Source organism: Microchirus variegatus (genome assembly GCF_963457635.1).
Source record: "Microchirus variegatus genome assembly, chromosome: 12".
Taxonomy (NCBI): domain Eukaryota; kingdom Metazoa; phylum Chordata; class Actinopteri; order Pleuronectiformes; family Soleidae; genus Microchirus; species Microchirus variegatus.
The window spans coordinates 25,612,379-25,633,888 of NC_139813.1; the positions used below are offsets into that span (position 1 = coordinate 25,612,379).

A 21,510-nucleotide genomic window follows, 5' to 3' on the forward strand; every position below is an offset into this window, starting at 1 on the left:
TCATTCGCCTGTGGAAAAGCCCACGCTCTTTAATGTGTAAGTTTTAATTAAAGGGTCTGTTCACCACATTTTATTTCATGTTTTTCCAGAGCAACAGTGAAGAAAACTGACCTTAAACCGCAAACTAACCACAATAACTGTCAATATTTGTTTATTATTCATTATTCACACTGATATTAACCATCACTGATTGAAAATATGTATTGATTTTATTGTTTTACCAGCTAAGTTTCCACCTTATTGATGCGTAAAAATTTGTGCTAAAAAGACGCTAGACGTTACAGACACGTGTGACGTCATGTTTACGTGACTCCTGATTGTTAAAATGAGTCTAAAGTAACACAGTTTTTCCAGACACTGGTCCTTTAGTTGCGTTAGCTCCGTTAGCTTCATTAGCTTCATTAGCTGCATTTGCTCCTTTAGCTCTGTTAGTTGTGTTTGCTCCTTTAGCTCCGTTAGTTGCGTTAGCTCCTTTAACTCTGTTAGCTTCATTAGCTGAGTTTGCTCCTTTAGCTCCGTTAGCTGTGTTAGCTCCTTTAGCACTGTTAGCTAGCCTTCAGTGGAACTGGAGCGGTCTGTTTATTAAATAAAAGCACTTTGTTTTGATATGAATAAAATATTCACTGGTATCAATGTTTATTTTCAATTCCACTATCAGCCATGAAAAGAGTTACAATGTTTCAATTTAATGTAACGTAACATAATAAGTGTAACAGAGATATTATGGGGCTACATTTGTGTTGGTTGAACTGACCCTTTAATCCTGGTTTGGAGAAAAGGGTGCGTTTGTTTTGTGCGTCGTCACCACATTTCACTGGGTTTGTGTCGGTGACGGACCGTGTTTCAGGTGCGTTTGATTCACCTCACCTCACGTCCTGATGAAACACAATCAAACGCATCTGAAATAACAGTTTTCTTGTTGTTGTTGTTTTGCTCTCTTTGCTGTTGTTGCATGTTGTTGTTGTTGTTGTTGTTGTTGCATGATCAGCAGTGTGTGTGTGTGTGTAAGTGTGTGTTTGCAGTGCGCACACAGCTCCTCCCGTCTGGAGCAGCTCCTGTAAGACGAATCAAACGGCGTCACGTTGAAACAAATCGTTTTCTGTTGTGGTGAACGTTAGAGTCGGAGCAGAGCGATGGTGTTTGTGGATCAGACGATTTACGTCGTACTCATTGTTCTCCTGTGTGTGTGTGTGTGTGTGTGTGTGTGTGTGTGTGTGATCAGTTGCAGGACGAGGAGCGGCGGCGTAAGCAGCAGCTGGAGGAGATCCGTAAGCGTGAGGCGGAGGAGCGAGTGAAGCAGGAGGAGGAGAGGAGGTGGAGAGAGGAGGAGCGAGCCAGACGAGAGGCTGACGAGAAGGTCTGTTTGTCTGTGATCGATTAATCATGTCTGATTGATTATTATAGATCAAATTGGTCTAAAAACTAAAAATAACACTATTTTCTTCATTTTTTAAAGACTGGAATAACTCAAATTAATTAATTATTGATTCAGATTGAAATATCGATTGCTTTTATTGTTTTATAACTTAAGTTTTCACCTTTTTGGGTGCAAAGAAAGACCTTAAATCTTACGTCTACTTAAAGGAAGATGCTCTGAAGTGGAATGTTTTTAACAGAACTACATGAATATTGCACAAAGCAATCAATCGTCTACTTATTTTTACCGTTTTAGGTATTTTATGTGCTTTCGTGGCGAGTTTGTTTATTTAAATCGACAGAATTCCAATAATATATTCATATAATGTCGTAAAATTGTTAAACCCTGTCACTTTTCATCTTGAAAATGCGACATAGTTTGTCTAAAAGTAGAAAAACACCTTATTCACGTACATATTGACGACATATTTACGTTATATTTTCTCACTTTGGATAAAAAGCAGAAAAAAAGAATATTTAATCCACTTTTAAAACACAGTTTGTGGTGTCATAGAACTGAATATAGGGATAAAAGAATGTTATAGAAAGTATAAATGATATAAATTAAGTATATATAGATATAAACATTAATATGATCTGGTTTCCAGGCGTCCACCCCCCTCTGTGTGTCCAGTGTGTCAAATCAAACACACCCTCAGTGTTTTTTATCATAATGGCATTAAAATGTGAACACAAACACCAGATTAAACCAGATTAAATCAGATTAAAATTAAATATTTTAACATCAGTCAGGAGCTCATTTGTGATATTTAATGATACAAATGTGTTGTTGTTGTTTTTCTGATGTCATGATGATGTTACTTCCTGTTTTTGTTGTTGTTGTTGTTGTTGTCATGTGACGACGTCCAGTTGCATGACCTCATCCCTGTGCACCACCCCTCCCCCTCCTGATGTGACGTGTTGCCGTTGTCATGTGACGTGCTCGGCCCCCTCCCCCCCCCCCCCCCCCCCACACACACCTACAGCATGGGACTCCCATCGTGTTGTCGTTGTTGGTCGTTGTCGGTGTTTTTGTCAGGAAGTGAAGAGAAGTTGTGTTTGTGCGGTTTTATTCTTCATTTTATTATTATTATTATTATTATTATTATTATCATTGTTGTTGTTATTATTATTGTTTTGTTACCATTTCCATCAAAGCATCACATCGATCAGGGAATGTTGACATCCCCCTCCCACTGTCGCCCCCCCCCCCTCCTCACATGTGTTATATACACACACACACACACACACACACACACACACTCAGTCATCCATTCATACTCAGAAACCCTCTCATTCAAACACCCTCTAATCCCAGTTTCTTCAGATTACCACTGGGCAAAAAAAAAAGAGCAGATTATCGTGTGAGTCCTCAGAGAGCGACGAGGACCACAGCGAGGATAATCTGAAAACATCACAAAGGTGGAAACGCTCACGTGAACCTGCTCCAGAACCAGAACCAGAACCAGAAACACGTAGATTAGAGTAGATTCAGATTATATTCTCAGGCTTTAGATGAAACCGGAGAACGACTGAGACAAGAGAGAAAAACAAAAGCCTTAAACCACACAGTGACCACTTAAAGAAAACCACACACACACATATGGACGTTTATACACACACACACACACACAGAAGAGAAGGGGGATGGTAGTCGACAGGGTGGTCCAGGCCCAACGTTCCTCCAGATTATTCACGTTTTTGTGCCAGAATATTTCGCTTTCACTTTTAGCCACAAGAACAACAAAAGAGTTTGGTTTTTTTTCGTAGAAAAGCAAGTGGAAAAAAGTGTAAGACCAACCTCAGAGAAATGGACGTAACTTTACGGCTTAAAAAAGTGTGATGGAAGCAGCAGTTAGCGTCTCTGCTAGTTTTGGGAAAATTAGCGTCTTCTTCTAACTTAATTTACGTCGACCGTAAACGTTTTTCTGACGAGTTGCAGGACTCGATCTCGAGTTTTAGCAGCGCAAAGTTGACGATAAAATCGCGACGCACTCGTAGATAATAGGAGCCTGGTTATAGGTGAGGTCAAATTCTGAGTCTCTACAGCGGAAAATGGGAGTTTGTTTTGTTCGCTGAATGCTTCTCGTACATTTTGTTGTATAACAATTGTGGTTATAGCTGAAGTATGGATTAGCTGGAGTTTGAATTAGCCGAGGTTTGAATTAGCTTAAATTTGAATTGGCAAAAGTTTGAGTTCGCTGAAGCTTGAGTTAGCTATTGTTTGAATTAGCTGAGGTTTGAATTGGCTATTGTTTGAATTAGCTGAAGTTTGAATTAGCTAAGGTTCGAATAAGCTGAAGTTTGAATTAGCTAAGGTTCGAATAAGCTGAAGTTTGAATTAGCCAAGGTTTGAATTGGCTATGGTTCAAATTAGCTGAAATTTGAATTTGCTGAAGTTTGAATTAGCTAAGGTTCAAATTAGCTGAAGTTTGATTTAGCTAAAGTTTGCTTTAGCTGAAGTTTGAGTTTTCTGAGGTTTGAATTAGCTGAGGTTTGAATTAGCTGAGGTTTGAATTCGCTGAGGTTTGAATTCGCTGAAGTTTGAAATTAGCCGAGGTTTGAGTTAGCTGCGGTTGCGTTTGTCGGAGCGTCCCGTGAGTCCCGTAGATTGTGTGAGCCCTCGCTCGTGTGCGGCGTTGTCGTCACGTAGATCCTCTGCCATAGCGACAGTCGTTGAGCGCCAATATGGGGCGGAGCTTAACTAACAGGTTGTCCCTCCCCCAGAGGAGACAGGAGGAGGAGTACTACACTCGCCTGGAGGCCGAGCGGCGCCGACACCACGAGGAGGCCGAGAGGCAGCTGCTGACCCCGGACGAGCCGGCCGGTCTGTACCGGCCCCCGCTGCCCCGGGACTACCAACCCCCCGCCCCCCAACACCCTACTAACATGCCCCCGCCCCCCCCGCAGAGAAACACCTCCTACCTCAAAACCCAGGTCGCCTCCCCCGACACGCTCTACACCGCCAAGTTCGTCTCCTACGCGGGCGACGACGAAGACGACGAGGAAGGCAAGGAAGCTCGCAGAGCGGGGAACGGCGGCGGCGGTGGCGGCGACGGCCGCGGCGCCGTGCACCCGGGTCAGGCGAAGCTGTCGGCCACGCGGAAGTCGTACGGCGACCTCCCGGCCAGCGTCTCGCCTGGTCACGGCAGGCCGCAGCCGCCGCCCACCGCGCGCAAGCCCCGCCCGCTTTCCGACGGCATCTTCCTGTCCGGCTCGTTCCAGCCGCCGCTCAACAACTCCAACAGTACAGGCCCCCCCCTCCCCGCCAAACCCGGAACTCTTAAAGGTAGACTCCCGTAGACCAGAGAGAAGGGGGAGGAGTCAGGCTCGCCACGGCGCCCCCTACAGCTCGTCGCAGACCCCTCCCTCTCACTCATTCATCTCATTTTACTTCCCACTCCTTCATGGTCTAGTTTCTTCCGTAGTGAGTGACGAGTTCTGTCCTTTCATTTTCCCTCTTTTTACTTTTTTTAAATGTTTTAAATTTTTTTGTCGTCATTCATGTTTTTTTAATGTGTAAATTTTCCCTCTCGCCGTGAATCAGAATCTTTATTTTATGTTTGTTTGAACGCCTCCTTCTGTAATTATTATTATTTATAATTTTTTTTCCTTCCTCCAATCACGTCCCCGCCTCCTCGAAACCCAAAAACAGAAAAAAAGCAATCGATCACCGATAATCACGCTCCGATCAGAGCCGATCATAGTACTGTTGGTGTTGTCGCTCGCCGCCTCCTGCTGTGTCTGGTTGGTTTCTGCTTTGGGGAAACGCGAGGGAGGGAGGGAGGGAGGGAGGAGGGGGGCGGGGCCTGCCCTCTAACCCCGCCCTCCTCTTCCTGCCCCGTGGCTCTGCTTAGCGGTGTTGGCTTTAACGGGAAGGAGACGCAAAAACCGTCGGCTTATTTCACTCACGCCAGGCAGAAATAATCCGAGCAACATCGTCATCATCATCATCATCGCAAACATTCGACCGACGTCTTTGTCTGTGGACGTTCGAGAGACAACACTGACACCTAGTGGTGTCACACGCTATTGTTGGTCCTTCTAAAACGAGTCTCATTTAGCATAAATATTATATAAGATATTAGTTAAGTCTCAACGCTCGATCACAAAGTAATGCATTTTAAGACATTAAACTATAAAAACACATATATAATACACAAATAAAAATGTTAAATTAAATAAATAGTTTCTGTGCGTTAGTTTAGTCAGATGTTAATATAATCTGATAAAAAACAATATTTGTGACGTTAATTAACTCTAATGATAAATAATAATATACATATAATGTATAATAATAAACGCACGTAAACATTTATTTAATTCTACATTTTAAACACGACGTTAGCTCTTTTTTACGTAGAAATAGATCCAACGTCACAAAAACACGAAGAACAGGAACGTTAAAATAACTCGATGTTTGAGCGTCCGCAGACAAACACGGTGACAGTGGTCAGCTGACTCTTCATCATCATCATCATCATCATCGTCATCGTCCTCCTTCGATCTCTGCTGCTGATTTCACAATAAAATCACCGTCACGACGTCACCTTTGATTTTCACTCCAATCCAAAACCCCTCCAAAAAACCACAAACCCCACTAACCCCTCCCACTGCAGTAACCCCGCCCACTTCCGTAACCACGCCCACCAAACCACCACCTGCCCAAGCCCCCCTAGCTCGCCCCTCACCCCTCACCCTCCCACCATCCGACCTCCATCCAATAATAATAATAAAATCTGCATGTCGCACACACACACACACACACACACGCATCGTGAACACTGCCCCCTGGCTGCAACAGCTCACACTGTAACCGCTCCATGTCCATGGCTTATTTTTTTATTTTATTTTATTTTTTTAACTGCCACCAGACGCTCTCTGCTGCCCCCTGCTGCTGATTTTATTGGCTCTTTTTGTCCCTGTCCGTCCTCTGTCTGTCTGTCTAATGTCTTAATTTGTCTTTCTCTGCTCTGTCTTGTTTGTGCTGCGTTTGTGTCTCTGACGACTGATTTGTGGCCGTCCTTTGTCCGTCCGTGTCTCTGCTGTCCTAATGCTGTCTTCACGCTGTCCTAGCGACGTCCTAACGTTGTCTTCACGCTGTCTTCGTGATGTCCTAATGCTGTCTTCATGCTGTCCTAGTGCTGTCCTAAAGCTGTCTTGACGCTGTCCTAGCGCTGTCTTCACTCTGTCTTCACACTGTCCTAACGCTGTCTTCACGCTGTCCTAGCGACGTCCTCACGCTGTCCTAGAACTGTCTTCAGACTGTCCTAACGCTGTCCTAGCGATGTCCTAACGCTCTCTTGACGCTGTCCTAAATCTGTCCTAGCTCTGTCTTCACTCTGTCCTAGAGCTGTCTTCACTCTGTCCTAGAGCTGTCTTCACGCTGTCCTAGAACTGTCTTCACGCTGTCCTAACGCTGTCTTCACGCTGTCCTAACGCTGTCTTCACGCTGTCCTAGAACTGTCTTCACGCTGTCCTAACGCTGTCTTCACGCTGTCCTAGAACTGTCTTCACGCTGTCCTAGCGATGTCTTCACAATGTCCAAACGCTGTCTTCACGCTGTCCTAACGCTGTCTTAACGCTGTCCTAGCGCTGCTAGCTTGTACTAAAACAAACTCCCACAAGGCTTTGCAGCAGACTCAGGTGACTCGAGGACACCTGAGTCTCTGTTTGTCCTCTGACGTTGAATGAAAACACGTTTTTATCGATGATTATTTTGTGATTCATTGGCAGCTCCGCTGAAAACTCGACATGTTTATTTAATCGGGACAAAAAAAAAAACACCACAAGAATAAATTTCGTTTTCCTGAACAGAGATGGAAACTAAACAAAAACAAAAGTAAACACCCACAAACTTTGATGACAATCCTTTTGTTTTCATTCACTTATTTTTGTGTGAAACAGAAGAAGTCGAATTTTCCATCTCTGTTTCTGTGGTTTTCTTCTTCTTTTTTTTGATCGCGTCCCAAAACTCTTCAAAACACAAAGAGTTAGCGGAGCTGCTAACGTGGAAGAATCCATCTGGGTTCCTCTCTCTGTCACTGTGTCTGCGTCTGGACTGAACCATTCTCCACAACATCTCTGAAGTTCTAGACGTTCCAAACGAGCAGATTTCAAAGCTGGGATGAGTTCATGTTCTGGTTTGTGGGGGGGGGGGGGGGGTTCTCAAACCAGGTTTCATGGTTAGGGTTAGAAGTTCTGGAACTACAATAGGAACAGTCCATTTACTCTTTTTAGGGTCCAAAGAATGTTGAGAAGCTCTTGGACAAAAATGTGGACTCTGGTGCAGTTTGGACAAAGACACAGGAGTGAACTAGGTTGAGGTCAAGGCGTCTTTGGTCTGGATTTTTCAAAAACATAGAAATGAGATTCGTAAAAATGGTAGAGTCCCGCGTCTCCAGAACCGTCTTTGACCTCGTCCTCGGGTCCATCGGACACTTCCACAGACCACTGTGCTGCTACGGAATGGCCCTTTAACTCTTCTGTTTCTTCTTTAACAAGATCGGACGCTTCTCCACAACCCTTCCTTCCTTCCTTCCTTTCCTTCCTTCCTTCCTTCCTTCTGCTTAGGCTGGTCTGTGGGAACTAAAGCAACGTGATCACGTGAGAAGCTGCTCGACGACTGCGACAAAGACGCCGTCGCTAACGAGCTCTTATTTTCACGTAAAAATTGCAATAAAATCTTGGGCGTCGCGAGTCGGTCGTCGCCCAGCAGCTTCTTCCGTCTGCGATGTTTTTGAACGTTTATCGCAGTCTTGACGATGTTAACTGTTCCTCTCTCTCTGTGTGTGTGTGTGTGTGTGTGGAACGTCGGACAGGATTTAATGCGTACACTGGAAACTCGTCAGGAGTTGTAGGATCAGGTGAAGTCTACAAAGACCCGCGAGACAAATGGACAAAGAGGTACGTCGTACTTTAATGTCTCTCTCTGTGTGTGTGTGTGTGTGTGTGTGTCCTCCAAGAATCTGAGAAACGTACGCAAAATTCTTGAAAAAAAACTCGCAAAATTAGCTTCATTCGTCAAACTTCATCAGGTAAAAGTTGTCACATGACTACGTTTGTTTCCCCCCCCCCCCAACGATCCCAGAGTTTCTTTCTCGTCTTGACGAAAATCCCACGAACACGAACTTACGAAAAAACGATTTTTGAAAAAAAAAGTTAGCCTTTTGTAGTTTCATTACAAAACTAGAGGCACTCGTAGAGCGCAGACCTCCGCCAAATAGCGATAAAATTAGCGATAGCGTCTACGGATCGTGCCCAAAATTGAATCACTTGTTCCTGGTCCCATTGCGGACATTTCCTGAAAATTCAAATCCATCCACGACTTTTCGAGTTATGTTACCCACAAACAAACGATCTCCGCGAAAACATATACACCCCCTAGCGGAGGTCAATAAAATCAATTTTGTGATATTTTTCATTTTGAGTCGCATTTCCACAACTGTCGTAAAACATTAGCGCTAACTCGGGATTGGACGATACCACTTTTTTGTGTCCGATATCGAGTATCTACCGATATTAGTACGTCATTTTAGACCATTTATGAACGGGTAACGCTGAGTCATCTCAAAGACGTAATTCTCCAACCGTGTAACAAATATCGTTCTCCCCAAAATAAAAACAGTCCAAACATGACTCAGCGAAAATAATTTTGCCAAATTTTTACGCAACTTTTTTTTACAGCAATACGGGATTTTTTTTTGGGATTGTGTCGGATTTTTCAATTTCATCCGTCTGAAGTTTTGACCAGTATCGGACCGATTCCGATCCCTAGCCGTAAAACAGGAAGTCAAATCGGGGGTTGTGACGAACCGTACACACTCAAAAACATGCGATCATTCTGATAATGGTAATAAACAGGAACCAAGCTTTTGTTGACGAAATTTAATCGTGAAATCTGGACTTTGTGGAGCTACCGTGTTTAATCGTGTGTGTTTTTAATGTGTGTGTGTGTTGTAAATGTGTGTGTGTTGCAGCAGTCAGGAGCAGGAGAACTCGATCCCCGGCGGCGGCGGCGGCGGCGGCGGCGGCGCTCCTCCGGAGAGTCTGACCTTTAAGGAGCGCCAGCGTCTCTTCTCTCAGGGGAAGGAAGTTTCCAACAAAGTCAAAGCTTCGCGTAAACTCATGGAGCTGGAGAACGAGCTCAACACCAAGTAGTGACTCCGCCCCCTTCCTCCTTAAGTCTCCTCCTCTTCCTGTTTAAACACCCGCCAGCTCCACCTTAACACCCACATCATCATCATCATCATCGCCACGGTAACGTTAAGGTGCTGCTGGGGTTTGAAAAACAAAACAAAAAAAATCACTTCCTGACCACTTTATTTTATTCTACGTAAAAAAAAAAAAAAAAAAACTGGACCGGACTTTTTTTTTTTTTTTTTTTTTTTGACGTTGCAATAGGAGAGAATTTTTTCTTTTTTTTCTTCCCCCTGTTTTTTTTCCCCTCCGTCACAGATGTATAACGATAAAAAGCACTGTAAAAAAATGTTTTAATTATATTTAGTGAGAATCGAACGATAAAAAGAAACAAAAGTGGGCGGGGTTATATTTTTGTTTGTAAAAATGTTTTTTTTTTTTCTTATTCGGGGACAACGGGGGAAAAAAAACAATTCTCATTTTAACCTTTTATTTTTTAAATACGTAGCGAAGTGAACATTTTAATTCCCTTTTGCTCTCCAGACCTCCAGTCTTTTATTTTCTTAAACTCTCAGCGAGTGGAAACACTGTTATTTCATTCCGTAGCGACGAAAGCATGGGATTCTTATTCTTATTATTTTTTAATTTCAGCTCATTTTTGTGATGTTTTAGAATAAAGGACCCCCCCCCCCCTCCTACTCCGCCCCTCCCCGCTGAGGAGGATTGTACAGTTTCCAGAGAAAGGATCTTTAAAAAGTGCACAACATTACTGTAAATATTCTCACTCTTTTACTACTGTAGAAAAAAAAACCACCAGGCTACTAAAATAAAATAAAATAAAAAAAACCTGCAAAACTAATGTGACGTAACAGCGGAGCAAATTATTTTAACGTTTTTGAAACCCAAAAACTTGAGGTGATTTTTACTTTTATTTTATTCTTTTGTTTTTTTTGCAGAGTTGTGTGAATCTGATTATATCATAAAATTCAAAATAAAAACGTTCACAATGTGATTTAATGTTGGTTTTTTTCACGACAATAATAAAAAGATAAAATAAGGAAACACTACTTTTTTTCCTTTTCTTTTACAGATATTTATTTCAGACTTTGTGGGAAAAACTTACTCGCACAAAAAAAACAAACGTGTTTTAACTGTTGAATGTGTTTCGGTTGAGAAAGTCGGGTCAAAGGTCGAGTTTTAAGTGTTTGTACAAATACACACGTCATCGCCGTCACTGCTGCTGCTGCTGATGTAGAAAACAAACGCACCTCTCCTGCCGTTTGTGTGTGGATTGATTTTTTTTTCTCCCCCTCGTCACTAAAACAACGCGACATTTGTGTGTTTCTCTCTACAAACAAACAAACAAACAAACTCCTCTTCCTCGTTTTTAGGTTTGAAAATGAACTGAATCATTTAAATGGTTTTATGTTTAGCCTTTTTGTAAATCATTAATAAATACAGATTTTTCAACAGTGAAGCCTCCACGTGTGTTTCTCTTTATTGTCTTTTGTTTCGATGGGACAGAGTCATTCATGGCTCAGTGTCGCCATCTAGTGGACAAACTGTATGATTTCTTTATCAAAAGGTACAAAAAAAATAAAATGTAGTTCTCACAACCAAACTTTAACAAACGGTATAAAATTCAAAACCAACAAAACACGGTGAATATAAATAACGTAAAGTCAGCTGTTTATATTCAAACTCAAACAGAAAATACATTATTCTATCGGCTCAGGAAAAACAAAAAGCTGCCGACTAACATATTTTTTAAATTAAAACAATGAATTTTAACGATGTTCAAAGATTTAAAGCATCACACAAAAACAAACCGAACCTCACTGGTGATCATGTGACTCTGGACGTGAAAAGGAAACGTCCGCGAAGGCGTCGTCGGTGCGATTCCTGCGATCACGTCAGGACGCCTGCGACACGACAAAAGACAAAGACGTGCGAGTGAGAAACGTAGGCCACGCTAACGTCGCGATGCAGTTCACTGTGAAAATAAGTTACGAGTTTCTTTACATCGAGACGATCCGGCGAAAACACCGAGTGACCTCCTCTCCTCTGCTTCCTCCGCCAGCTCAGTTGAAACGTCGGATTTCCCATCATCCTCCTCTTCTTCTCTGCGGTGGATCTGCTTCTGGAGCCTGAATCAAAATCAGACGTCATTTTGAAAACCTAAAAATAAGATGTAAAGATGTAAAAACACTTGATTATGAAATGCATTAAAAACACAGACCTGAGCGCTAGCATGACATCTGTAGATGTAGCATGCCCCGCCTCCACCAGCTCTTTGGCGACATGGACGCCGTCGGACAAGACGTCCACCTTCCAGTGAGAGTCTGGCACGAACTCTCTGAAGAAGATCTGGAGGTTACCCTGGTACAAACGTTCCCGGAAGAAGATGGCCGCCTCGTTTGTCCACCGTTCGGCTCCTCCCACTGGTCGAACGCCTCGCAACACGCACGGGTGCGTCCCTTTTGGCAGCGCGAGTAGCTCCTCGGGAAGCCTCTTGAGCTTGTCGCGGTCTTCGTACGGTAAACACTCGCTGGGACCGTAGTCCACCAGGTGTAGCAGCACGGTGGCGTCGGCGTGCGCGACTTCCGCCCTGCACCACTTGTGCTTGGAGTCGGATTCGAGAAGGCAGCAGGCGCCGCGGACGATGTGGGCTTCGGGGAGAGGAGACGTAGTCTGCTCGGGGAGGTCGTCCAACATGATGGACACTTTGTTCATGACGTGAAGCGAGTCCTCGAGAATGACGCAGAACTCGAAGGGAGTCGTTACCAACGCAGCGAAGCCGAAGTGTCCTTTGTCGGCGTCGACCGGCGCAAACGCGAGGTGCCGAGGAAGGATGGCGTCCACGCTCGGTTCTTCTGCGGCCTCTTTGCGAGCTTCGGCTTCGGACGCGGCCGTCTCTTCATCCAGCGGCAGTGATTTGATTTGGCCGACGATGAACAGTCCATCAACGACGACCTCGACCATCCAAAGGTCGTCCACTTCGACGTAACGCACAAACGCCACGGTAACGTCTCGGCCAATCATCGATTTGAGGGCGTCGCGCGTCGATTCTTCAGCTTCGGCGAAGAACCCGAGGCTGTTGATCTTGCATTTCACCGCGAGGCACGGGATTTTTGTCAGGTCGCCACACTGTTGTCGCATCGATCCGCGCGGAATTTCCTCAGTTATTCCGTGATCCACCAGCAGGACGTGACATTTCTCTTCGCTCGCGCGCTGAACGACAGCCCTGTGCCATTCGTTGGCCGCGTTCACCTGAACTAAACACCTGCAGCCTGGTTTTACGTCTTTGACCATTCGCAGGCATTCGCACAGGCTGCTAGCGACGTGATTTTCCAGCGTAGTTAACAGGTGACTTGTCCTGGAGAGTCTGATGTAAAAACTGCCGTCATCCTGGACTGACAGAACCGTTCCATTCTCCCTGTCTTTAGCTCGAATCATCAGAGTTACGAATCTGTCAGGGCGATGTCGACGTCTCGTTGCGTTGACGGAAGATTTAGAGCGTGCTCTAATGCGCCTCCTGGTGGCTTTCCCCTTCAGTTTGGTTAAAAATGTGACGGTGGGTGTTTTGGGCTTGTTGGTTTCACCTTGAGCAGCACACGCGATGCTTTCAAACGTCTCCTCTTCGTTTTCGTTTTCCTCTAGTCCGCAGGTCGTCGCTTCCTCTTTCACGTCAAGCGACCTCTCGGGAGCCTCCACCTCTTTTTCGTTAACAGAGCTGCTCTCCGCGGTCGCTGCTGGAACAGCAACTTCTCCGTCAAGAACCTCAACATTGACTTGCCAAAGAGTTCCACGGTGACGGACAAACTCCACCAGCAGAGGCCTCTCCATCACAGCGTCGGTGAAGGCGCCGTCGTTTTCAAACTGGCTCGCGTCAAACAGGGAACATGCTATGCTGAACCTCGGCTGAGAGAGATACTGCGTTGGCATCGGGCTGATTTTGTCCTTCCCCACTAAGGCCTTGTTTCCATAGTCGACGAACTCCACAAAGTGCAAACTCCCTTCGTGGCCCGTCACGATGGAACGATACAGAGCGCCGTCCTCTTCGTACTCTGCCAGAACAAGGTCATCGATCGTCAAGGACGTGGCGGCTTTCAAGGAATTCCTGAAGGAACTCGAGTTGAGATCATCACAAATTTGTAAGATGGCGGGCTCGTCCTCTGACAGATGAAGGTAGAAACAGTCGACCGAGTCGATGTGAGACGCGAAACACTTGGCGTTGAGCCCGGCGCTGAGCTTCTTCTCGGGCAAACGCGCGAGCTGAGGAACCTCGGTTTTGTTCGCTTGTGGTTCTGGTTTTGTGTTTGTATCTTGATACTTCCTGTGTTCAGAGTTTTTCGACTTGTTCTTGTGCTGTTGTTTCATTTTCGTGTTGTTCTGAACATAATATCTCGTGTGACTGCTCTTTCTTGGAGGCGCATTCCTAACTATAGTACTTCTGCAGGACTTAATCGTCCAAGATCTCCCTCGAGGTTGACTCCTGAGCCTTGTGTTTCCTCCGTTGAGGGATTTGGGTTTCGCTTTTGTGGTCTTTGTGACAAAGGTAACGGGTGTCTTCGGTTGAGGCCTGAGGCTGAAAATTAGCTCTTTTACTTTCTCGTTGATGTTAACATCTCCATCAAACAGCTCAACGTCAAACGAACCGTCCTCGTTCTTTCTGCTGATGATGGCTTTGATTTGTTTGTTGAGGACCGCACCGTGGAGCCATTCCTTGGCATCGGCGTAAAGCTCCTCCTTGGACACGGATGCGAGACAAAATCTCAACGCCTGCACGGGCGTGTGCAGCAAATCTGCCGAGTCTCTGGGAATGGACAGAACGTGGGTTTTCTCAGATATGTTTGCATTTCCGTAATCCACAAAAAACACATTGAGGTGCAAAGGTGACTGAACGGGATTAGCCACGCCTCTGTACCATTTGCCATCAAAGTACTTTGCCAGGCACAGTTTACTCGCAACAGCTCTTGTACCGACTTTCTGACTCTCTTCTAAGATTCTGTTTTCAAGCTCCTCGATGAGTTCAGTGTTCCTCTCAAGTTGGCAGAAGACCTCCCACTGGCTGCCGACATGAGTCACAAAGACCTGTTCTTCACGTCCAGGACTCAGATCATGTGAGGAGTAGACGAAAGACTCTGGTGTTGAGACCGTTGCCTCTCTAGCCAGGCCCTGCTCCACAAGCCAATTTGTTAAGGTCTGTTGGGTTTGGGAGTTGTAGAGGTCCACAACGTTGTAGAGACCCTTGAACTTCACATTCAGTTGAGAGACGGTTCTACATCTTAGCACACTGGCATTGTCGAAGACAAACTGCTTCATCGATTTGCACACCTCCAGGTGCCAGTCCCCAAAATCCTTGACATCGGTGGGTTCTGAGAGGTTGGACAAGCAGCACCTGAATGCTTGTCCTTCCAAACAAACAAATTCTGGCATTATTTCCTGAAGTTCCTTCTCCTCGACCTGGACGGTAAAGCCATAGTCGATCAGAATCACCTTGACATGACCGTTCTGTTTTTCGATGATGAAGGCCCTGCACCACCTTCCGTCCATCGTTGACTTTGCGACACAACATAGAAACCCTGATTGGAGAGGGACCGTGTTAGTCGAGTAATGCTGCTGAACTTTATCCATCAGTTCTTCCAGAGCTGGAATATTATCTTGAGGCAAGCACCAGAAATCTGTTGGAGAATTGATACAAGTGCAGCGCACGGCAAGTTCACGGCCAAGATCGATGCTCAGAGCCTTGAAGCAAACGGGAGCTCGAGCTTCCTCGATTTCGCTCTTGCGCACGTTCTCTTCCTCGTCGTAATTTTCCCATTCGTCTGTATTCCCGTTAACCTCTGACGTTTTTCCAGTCGTTTCCGCGTTGTTCTTCGAACTGTTGTTCCAGCATTCAATTTCTTTGGAGGAGATGAGAAAATCGGTAACACTCCGCTTGCCGTCGCCCCCCATCTCACGGAGGTCAACAACACAGTTGTTCTTTCTCTTACGAACAACATGGACCGACAGGGCTTTGTTTGACACGGTGTGTCTGAAGAAGTCGGAGGCGGCGCTGGTCCAGCCTTCATCCATGGGAAAAACATCGAGAGAACAAGAAATGGCAAATGGCGGCTTGCTGGCAAACGCCTTTGGTATGTTCTTGATCGACGTGTGTGGCACTTTCTCAGTGTTCCCAAAATCTATAAAAAGAACTTCGGCTCCTTGCTCGAGAACGTCTATGACGACGGCCCTGTATAAATGCTTATCTGCCTCATGAACCGCACAGCACAGCATGCCAAGAGCGGGGTTCTCGAGAACATCTTCGTCCAGCTTCACTCGACTGAAATGATCTGCCATTTTTCCCATCATCCCTTCAAACTCTTCGTTGCGTTTTTGTGTTCTGATCCAGAAATGATTTGGATTCTGGACGTACTCGACGTACCCCACAAAGACCGAGTCTACCTGCACCTCCTCTTCTTCCACCGTTTTACACAGTGCTTCGCCCAACACTTTGTCAAAGTACAAACCACCACCTTCAAGCGACAAATCTGCACTCACGAAAACAGACTCCACATCCTGTTTTGGGAACTCTTGTGCAGATTCTGGTTCTTTTACATGATTCTCCTTAGCACTAATCAGATTAATGGTGTACAGATGCTGTTCTTCGTCGAAACCACAAATCTCCATATCTAATACTCGCCCAAGCAAGCCTGCCTTCAGGAAACTCAACTGCTGATCCGCGTAATCCTGCTTGTCCAGGCAGGAGAGCGAGCACGGAAAGGCCATGATGGGTTTTGAGTAGAAATCGGGAGGCAATCTGTGGACATTCTCAACTTTGACGGATTCAAAGAAGCCATAGTCGATGAACAGAACTCTGACTTGGGAGTTGAAGGGGAGAAACGGCACAAAACCTCTGTACCATTCGCCATCTTTGCTTTTCACGGAGCACAGTAACCCCACGTTTTCTTGAGTCTTCCGTCTATAACCTTTAGCTCCGTCGTCGCAAACTGCGGCCAGCGCCTTTGACATTTCCGAAAGATCCGTTTTCGTACCGACCATCTGACAGTAAAACAACCTAGGGTTGATGGCAGCAGTTACCCGCATCGCAGCTCGTGTCCCGCAGCTCAGCCTACGCCGACAGAACGACAGAATGTCTTTGTACCTGTGCAAATTGGTGGGTTTGAAGCAAATCTCTTGTCCTACCGGCTTTTCAATGAGCAAGTCGGGGACTGGCTCTATGTTTTGTTTGAGCGGCACCTCTGTGAGCATCTCCACCAGGAGGAGGAAGGTCTCCGTGTCCACGTGTCTCCCAAACCCATGTCTGACAAGGTCACTGTTGACGTCGGGGGCTTCCAATAAGAGGACTTTGTGGGGAAGGAGGGCTTGAACGTAACCCGTGACTTTTCTTCCAATCAAGCTCGAGAAGTAATCCTCAAAGACAGGAGGGGGAACGCTTTGAAGCAGCAGCACGTTTGCCAGAAAGCCACAAACTATTTTGGGCGGTAAAATGAACAGGTCTTTTGAGCAGGACGACACGCGGTCAACGTCGACGCTCAAGACGTTACCGTGATCTATGAGGAAGACGTCGCACGCGTCGGCTTTTCTGCCTTGGACTCTTCCTCTGTACCAGAGGCTGGACGTCACATCTTCCACGAGGCAGAACTCTCCGATATCCACGACAAGCTTTGTTTTCGCCGTGTTCTGTACCTCGTCTTGCAATATGTTGTAGTCCAGGTCGCATACGGTCAGGTACTGGCCCTGAAAGTGAATCAGAGTGTCTTCAGGGTTCCAGTCCAGGTGCGTTAACTTGAGGTCCACTGGCCAAAGAGTGCACGAGGACGCCAATGAACCAGAATCCTGAGACCTGAAATTAAAAAAGGCTTTATTTTCCTTCAAGAAACATAAAAGAGCAAGTGCAAAACTCTGGAATACAATTCTAAAAACAAAACAAGAATATTTTTGATTGCGATGAATACACAAATATATTATTTGTGGTCAATATTGACAGCTGTTTGGGGGATTATTGTAGGAGGCAAAACTCTAAACACTGTAGCCCGATGGATGAAGAAATCAAATTAAAACCTTATGAATAAATAGGATATCTTGTAGGCTATACTGCATGATCCAAATACAGTATTATATGATACAATTTTAAAGTTTCATTACATTTAGGGCCTGAAATCCACCCTTCATCAAAGTGATTCCAATCCTACTGCAAAGTTCTGAAAAAACCTAAACTAAAGGTTTGATCCGGATCAAAACCAAGATTGGATTACGTGATCTAATCTGATTACTTAATCCGTTTTTTTCCCAAATCCAAATTTCCAGATTTTATCCAATCCGTTCTCCAAAAGCCGAGCGGATTTCTTTTGAAAAACCAGGCCCAGATGATGGCAGTAATGCTAGGGCTGGGCGATATGGCCTCAAATCAGTATCACGATAAATTGAGCAGCTCACCTCGATAACGATAAATGAACGATAAGTTCGAATTTGCTCAATGACGTCATCGCTGAATTTGCATAATTGACCATTTGCCTGATATAAGTGTCCGAGTGTCTTAAAGGGACATGAGGATACATGTAGCCTGCCTACCCTACACACACAGCCCAAAACAACTTTTATTTAGTTTTTTAGTTGTATTTTTTTTCATTTTTTTTGAATTATCGAATGTATCGATAACGGCAAAATGACGTAGATTATCGTCGTAAAATTTCGATAACGATAAATTTTGGATATATCGCCCAGCCCTAAGTAATGCAACATCAAGGTTGATTGCTACCTTTTAAAACCCACAGAGAAAGAAGCATTAAACAGGGATTGTAGCACACAGTTGCATGCTACACTAGCAATACCCTAAAATGTTATTATGCTTTAACTTGGCACTAGGAATAGCACGTATACAATTGATTAGGCATTGTAATAAAAGGTAATCTCAATAAGTCGATCATGGTGTATGTATTTCAACCATCAATATTTTAGATTACTTAAAAATGGTGATTTACTTACAAGAGCCACTAGAGGGAGCCTGCACCTTTACAGTAATTCCAGGTGATTTGTAACAATTCTTTATAAGATTCTTGTTTATTTTTTCCCCTAAAATGTTCACTAAAATGTGTGTGATGTGTTCTTTGAGCCATTTTAAGAGTGAAAAGTATATTTTACAAGTATCACAACAACATGAGGAAAACATTCTTCATGGGGCGTTTCCATTCTTCGCGGCGCGCTCCCTGAAGTGTCAGTAGCTAGCGGCTAACGCGATTATGACGGCTTACTTTTTTATATATATAAGTTATGTTTAAAAGTTAAAGAAACAATAATGATTCATAGCGTAGTCACAGTCAGGTAATGTATGCGTGGTTCAATAATATTATGCTAGTTAGCCACCTACCTTGTTTAATACAAGTTTATTGGTAAACAGTAACACCAACATTAGTTGCTGTTAATAGCAGTTTTGACTGTAAATAATATTATATATAATGTTATGCTAGTTAGCCACCTAGCTTGTTTAATAGGAGAACTTGTCTCTGAGCAGTAAATGAGGAAAACATTCTTCATGGGGCGTTCCATTTACATCGGAAATCGTGACATCACCTTCGAGTTGACTGTGTTCCAGGTAAGACGTCAGACAAAAACACGGGCTCGAACGCATCTCAGGCTAGCCGCTGTTAGCAATACCAGTCAGTAACAACGCAGGTGTAAAACAAACCTTTAACCCGCGAGAACACTTAAATAGTTGCCATACTAAGAAAACTTAATTGCATCACATTGTTTTACTCACTTTTGATGTTGAGACAATAGCGACTGCATGGCAGCAGAATCAGTAACTGTCACATCCCAAACAGAAGCTGAAAAATAAAAATTAGGTGCAGATGAGCAGTTTAAATAGCAAAAGCACCATGACGGTATATATTAAACCTAATCTGCATACATATTTTGATGCGTTGGAAGGTAAAAAAGCGCTCATAAAATGACTGAGAATAATGATCATCAATGTACAAAATATGGCTGAACAAACTGACTATTAATCAATTACTAAAGTACTAGTCAACTATTTTTGATAATTCATCAGTTTAGTTGGTTCTTTTTTTTCATGATCTTGATCTTTTACTTTACATAAAAGTAAAATCACTAAAATGTATGCCTGACCTTAGGCTAATGGATATGAATTTGAAATCTCAGATGTGAGAATTGATCAATATAAGTCGCCTTGGATAAAAGCATCAGCTAAATGACGATGTAATGCAATGTAAAAAATAAAAGGCCCCGCCCATTTTCGATTTGCAAAAAAAAAAAAAAAATTAACATAGTTTGTGGTAATAACTGTAAAAATGACTTGCACTTAGGATAATCCTAACATGTAATTATGTCGTCCCCATTAATCTTCTAATCGGGGCCTTAATTAAACAGTATATGTTTGGGGTTCCTAATAAAGCAACTTTAGTAAAGTGTTTGGGGTTCCAAATAAAGCAACTTTAAGTGTTTAACCCTAGAACACCATTGCAGGGTGGTTTTCACCAGAGCAATAAATAAATGTATGTGATTTTCCTGAAAACCAAGTTTTCATCTTCATTATTATTTTTATTTTTTTAATGTTTTGTTCAAAAATCCCTAATTTTGGAACATTTTTATGTGCTTTTCTTTCATTTTGTTAGATATGACACAGTTTAAAATAAAATAATACTACACAAATTTGTCATATATTGTCATGTTTTGATATATTTTGAAGTACTTTTTATTGGGTGTATTTATTATCTCGGGTAAAAATCACCCTGCGTTAGTGATGGTGTTCTAGGGTAAAACAACTGGAGCAAAAATGATGGTCCCATTCAAATCTCATTTAGTCTCCACACATTAACAGTAATGTCCAAAGTTTTCGAAACACTTAATTCTTGTGAGACTAGCATTAAATTATAATGCTAATAATAACTGAAATGTATTTTTACAATACGAAATATTAACTCAGAAAGTGGACACACAACATTCGGTGTTAGCTTAGCTAGCATTTACTGTGCCAATTTAGCTTCCTCCCCCCATACATTCGTTCTCAAAAGCGGTGAGGTTTATCGTTTTATCCCGGGGATACCGGACATATTTATGACTAAAATTAACAAACTTATGTCATAAAAACCGCATTTTTTTCTTACCTTTTGTTGTCGCACTGGCGCGTGACAGTGACCGGACAGGTAGCTTTGACTGGCCGCGAGACAGCACCCGTAGTCGCGCCTATCTGTGGGGGGTTCGAAGTCGAATTATCGAATAACGAGGAGGGGTGGAGATATTTACGTCCCGAATCCACTCGGTTATTAAAAAAAAAACATTTATGGTAAATATTCCAAAACTATACGCAATTTTACGCATTTTAAGAACACCATAATACGATCTCGGACACCCCTAAAGTGGACTGTACCATGTGTGCTTCGTCTGCCTGCGTCACTCCCTCTCTATAATTACTGCAGTGGCTCGCGCGGCGCGCTCCCCGAAGTGTCAGAAGCTAGCTAGCGGCTAACGTGATTATGACGACGTACTTTTTTTCTTCTTCTTGCTTTTAACAATATAAGTTTATGTTTAAAAGTTAAAGAAACAATAACGATTCATAGCGTAGTCACGGTCACGTCATTCACGCGTGGTTCAATGACTACAAAATTGTAATTTATTTGGGAAATGCGACAAATGCATTTATCTGTACACGTCAATGTTATGCTAGTTAGCCACCTAGCTTGTTGAATACGTGTTATTGTCTCTCTTTTAGAGTTTATGGGTAAACAGTAAGACCAACATTAGTTGATGTTGATTGCAGTTTTGATTGCAAATAATAAGTCATTTTAAAATGATCAAATTACAATACATCTAATTTAGATAATATTAACTAAGCTAACATTGGTTTACTGGCTTTTAATTACTTTGCATTTCTTGTCTAATTTAAATGGTCCTCAATTATTCTTTTGGTTTTTCAAGGTCCAGTTTGTAGCA

The 21,510-nt window shown here is 43.6% G+C and overlaps 2 protein-coding genes across 2 annotated transcripts in view; one reads left to right on the forward strand and one right to left on the reverse strand.

Annotated features, from left to right (window-relative positions):
* afdna (afadin, adherens junction formation factor a) overlaps positions 1-9,692 on the forward strand; it is a 103,293-nt gene extending 93,601 nt beyond the window's left edge. The window contains exons 34-37 of the mRNA XM_083898932.1: positions 1,223-1,357; positions 4,144-4,243; positions 8,238-8,322; positions 9,396-9,692. Of these exons, the coding sequence (XP_083755058.1) occupies positions 1,223-1,357; positions 4,144-4,243; positions 8,238-8,322; positions 9,396-9,576 (501 nt within the window). The 3' untranslated portion in view covers positions 9,577-9,692. The remainder of the gene's footprint in view (positions 1-1,222; positions 1,358-4,143; positions 4,244-8,237; positions 8,323-9,395) is intronic.
* Positions 9,693-11,463: 1,771 nt separating this feature from the next.
* Positions 11,464-20,950, reverse strand: tdrd15 (tudor domain containing 15; the record flags this gene model as incomplete). Its single annotated transcript, XM_083898625.1, has 5 exons — positions 11,464-11,477; positions 11,578-11,702; positions 11,795-17,404; positions 20,685-20,767; positions 20,918-20,950. 5 exons carry the CDS (start codon positions 20,948-20,950, stop codon positions 11,464-11,466), a joined length of 5,865 nt encoding a protein of 1,954 aa, XP_083754751.1.
* Positions 20,951-21,510: the final 560 nt, after the last annotated feature.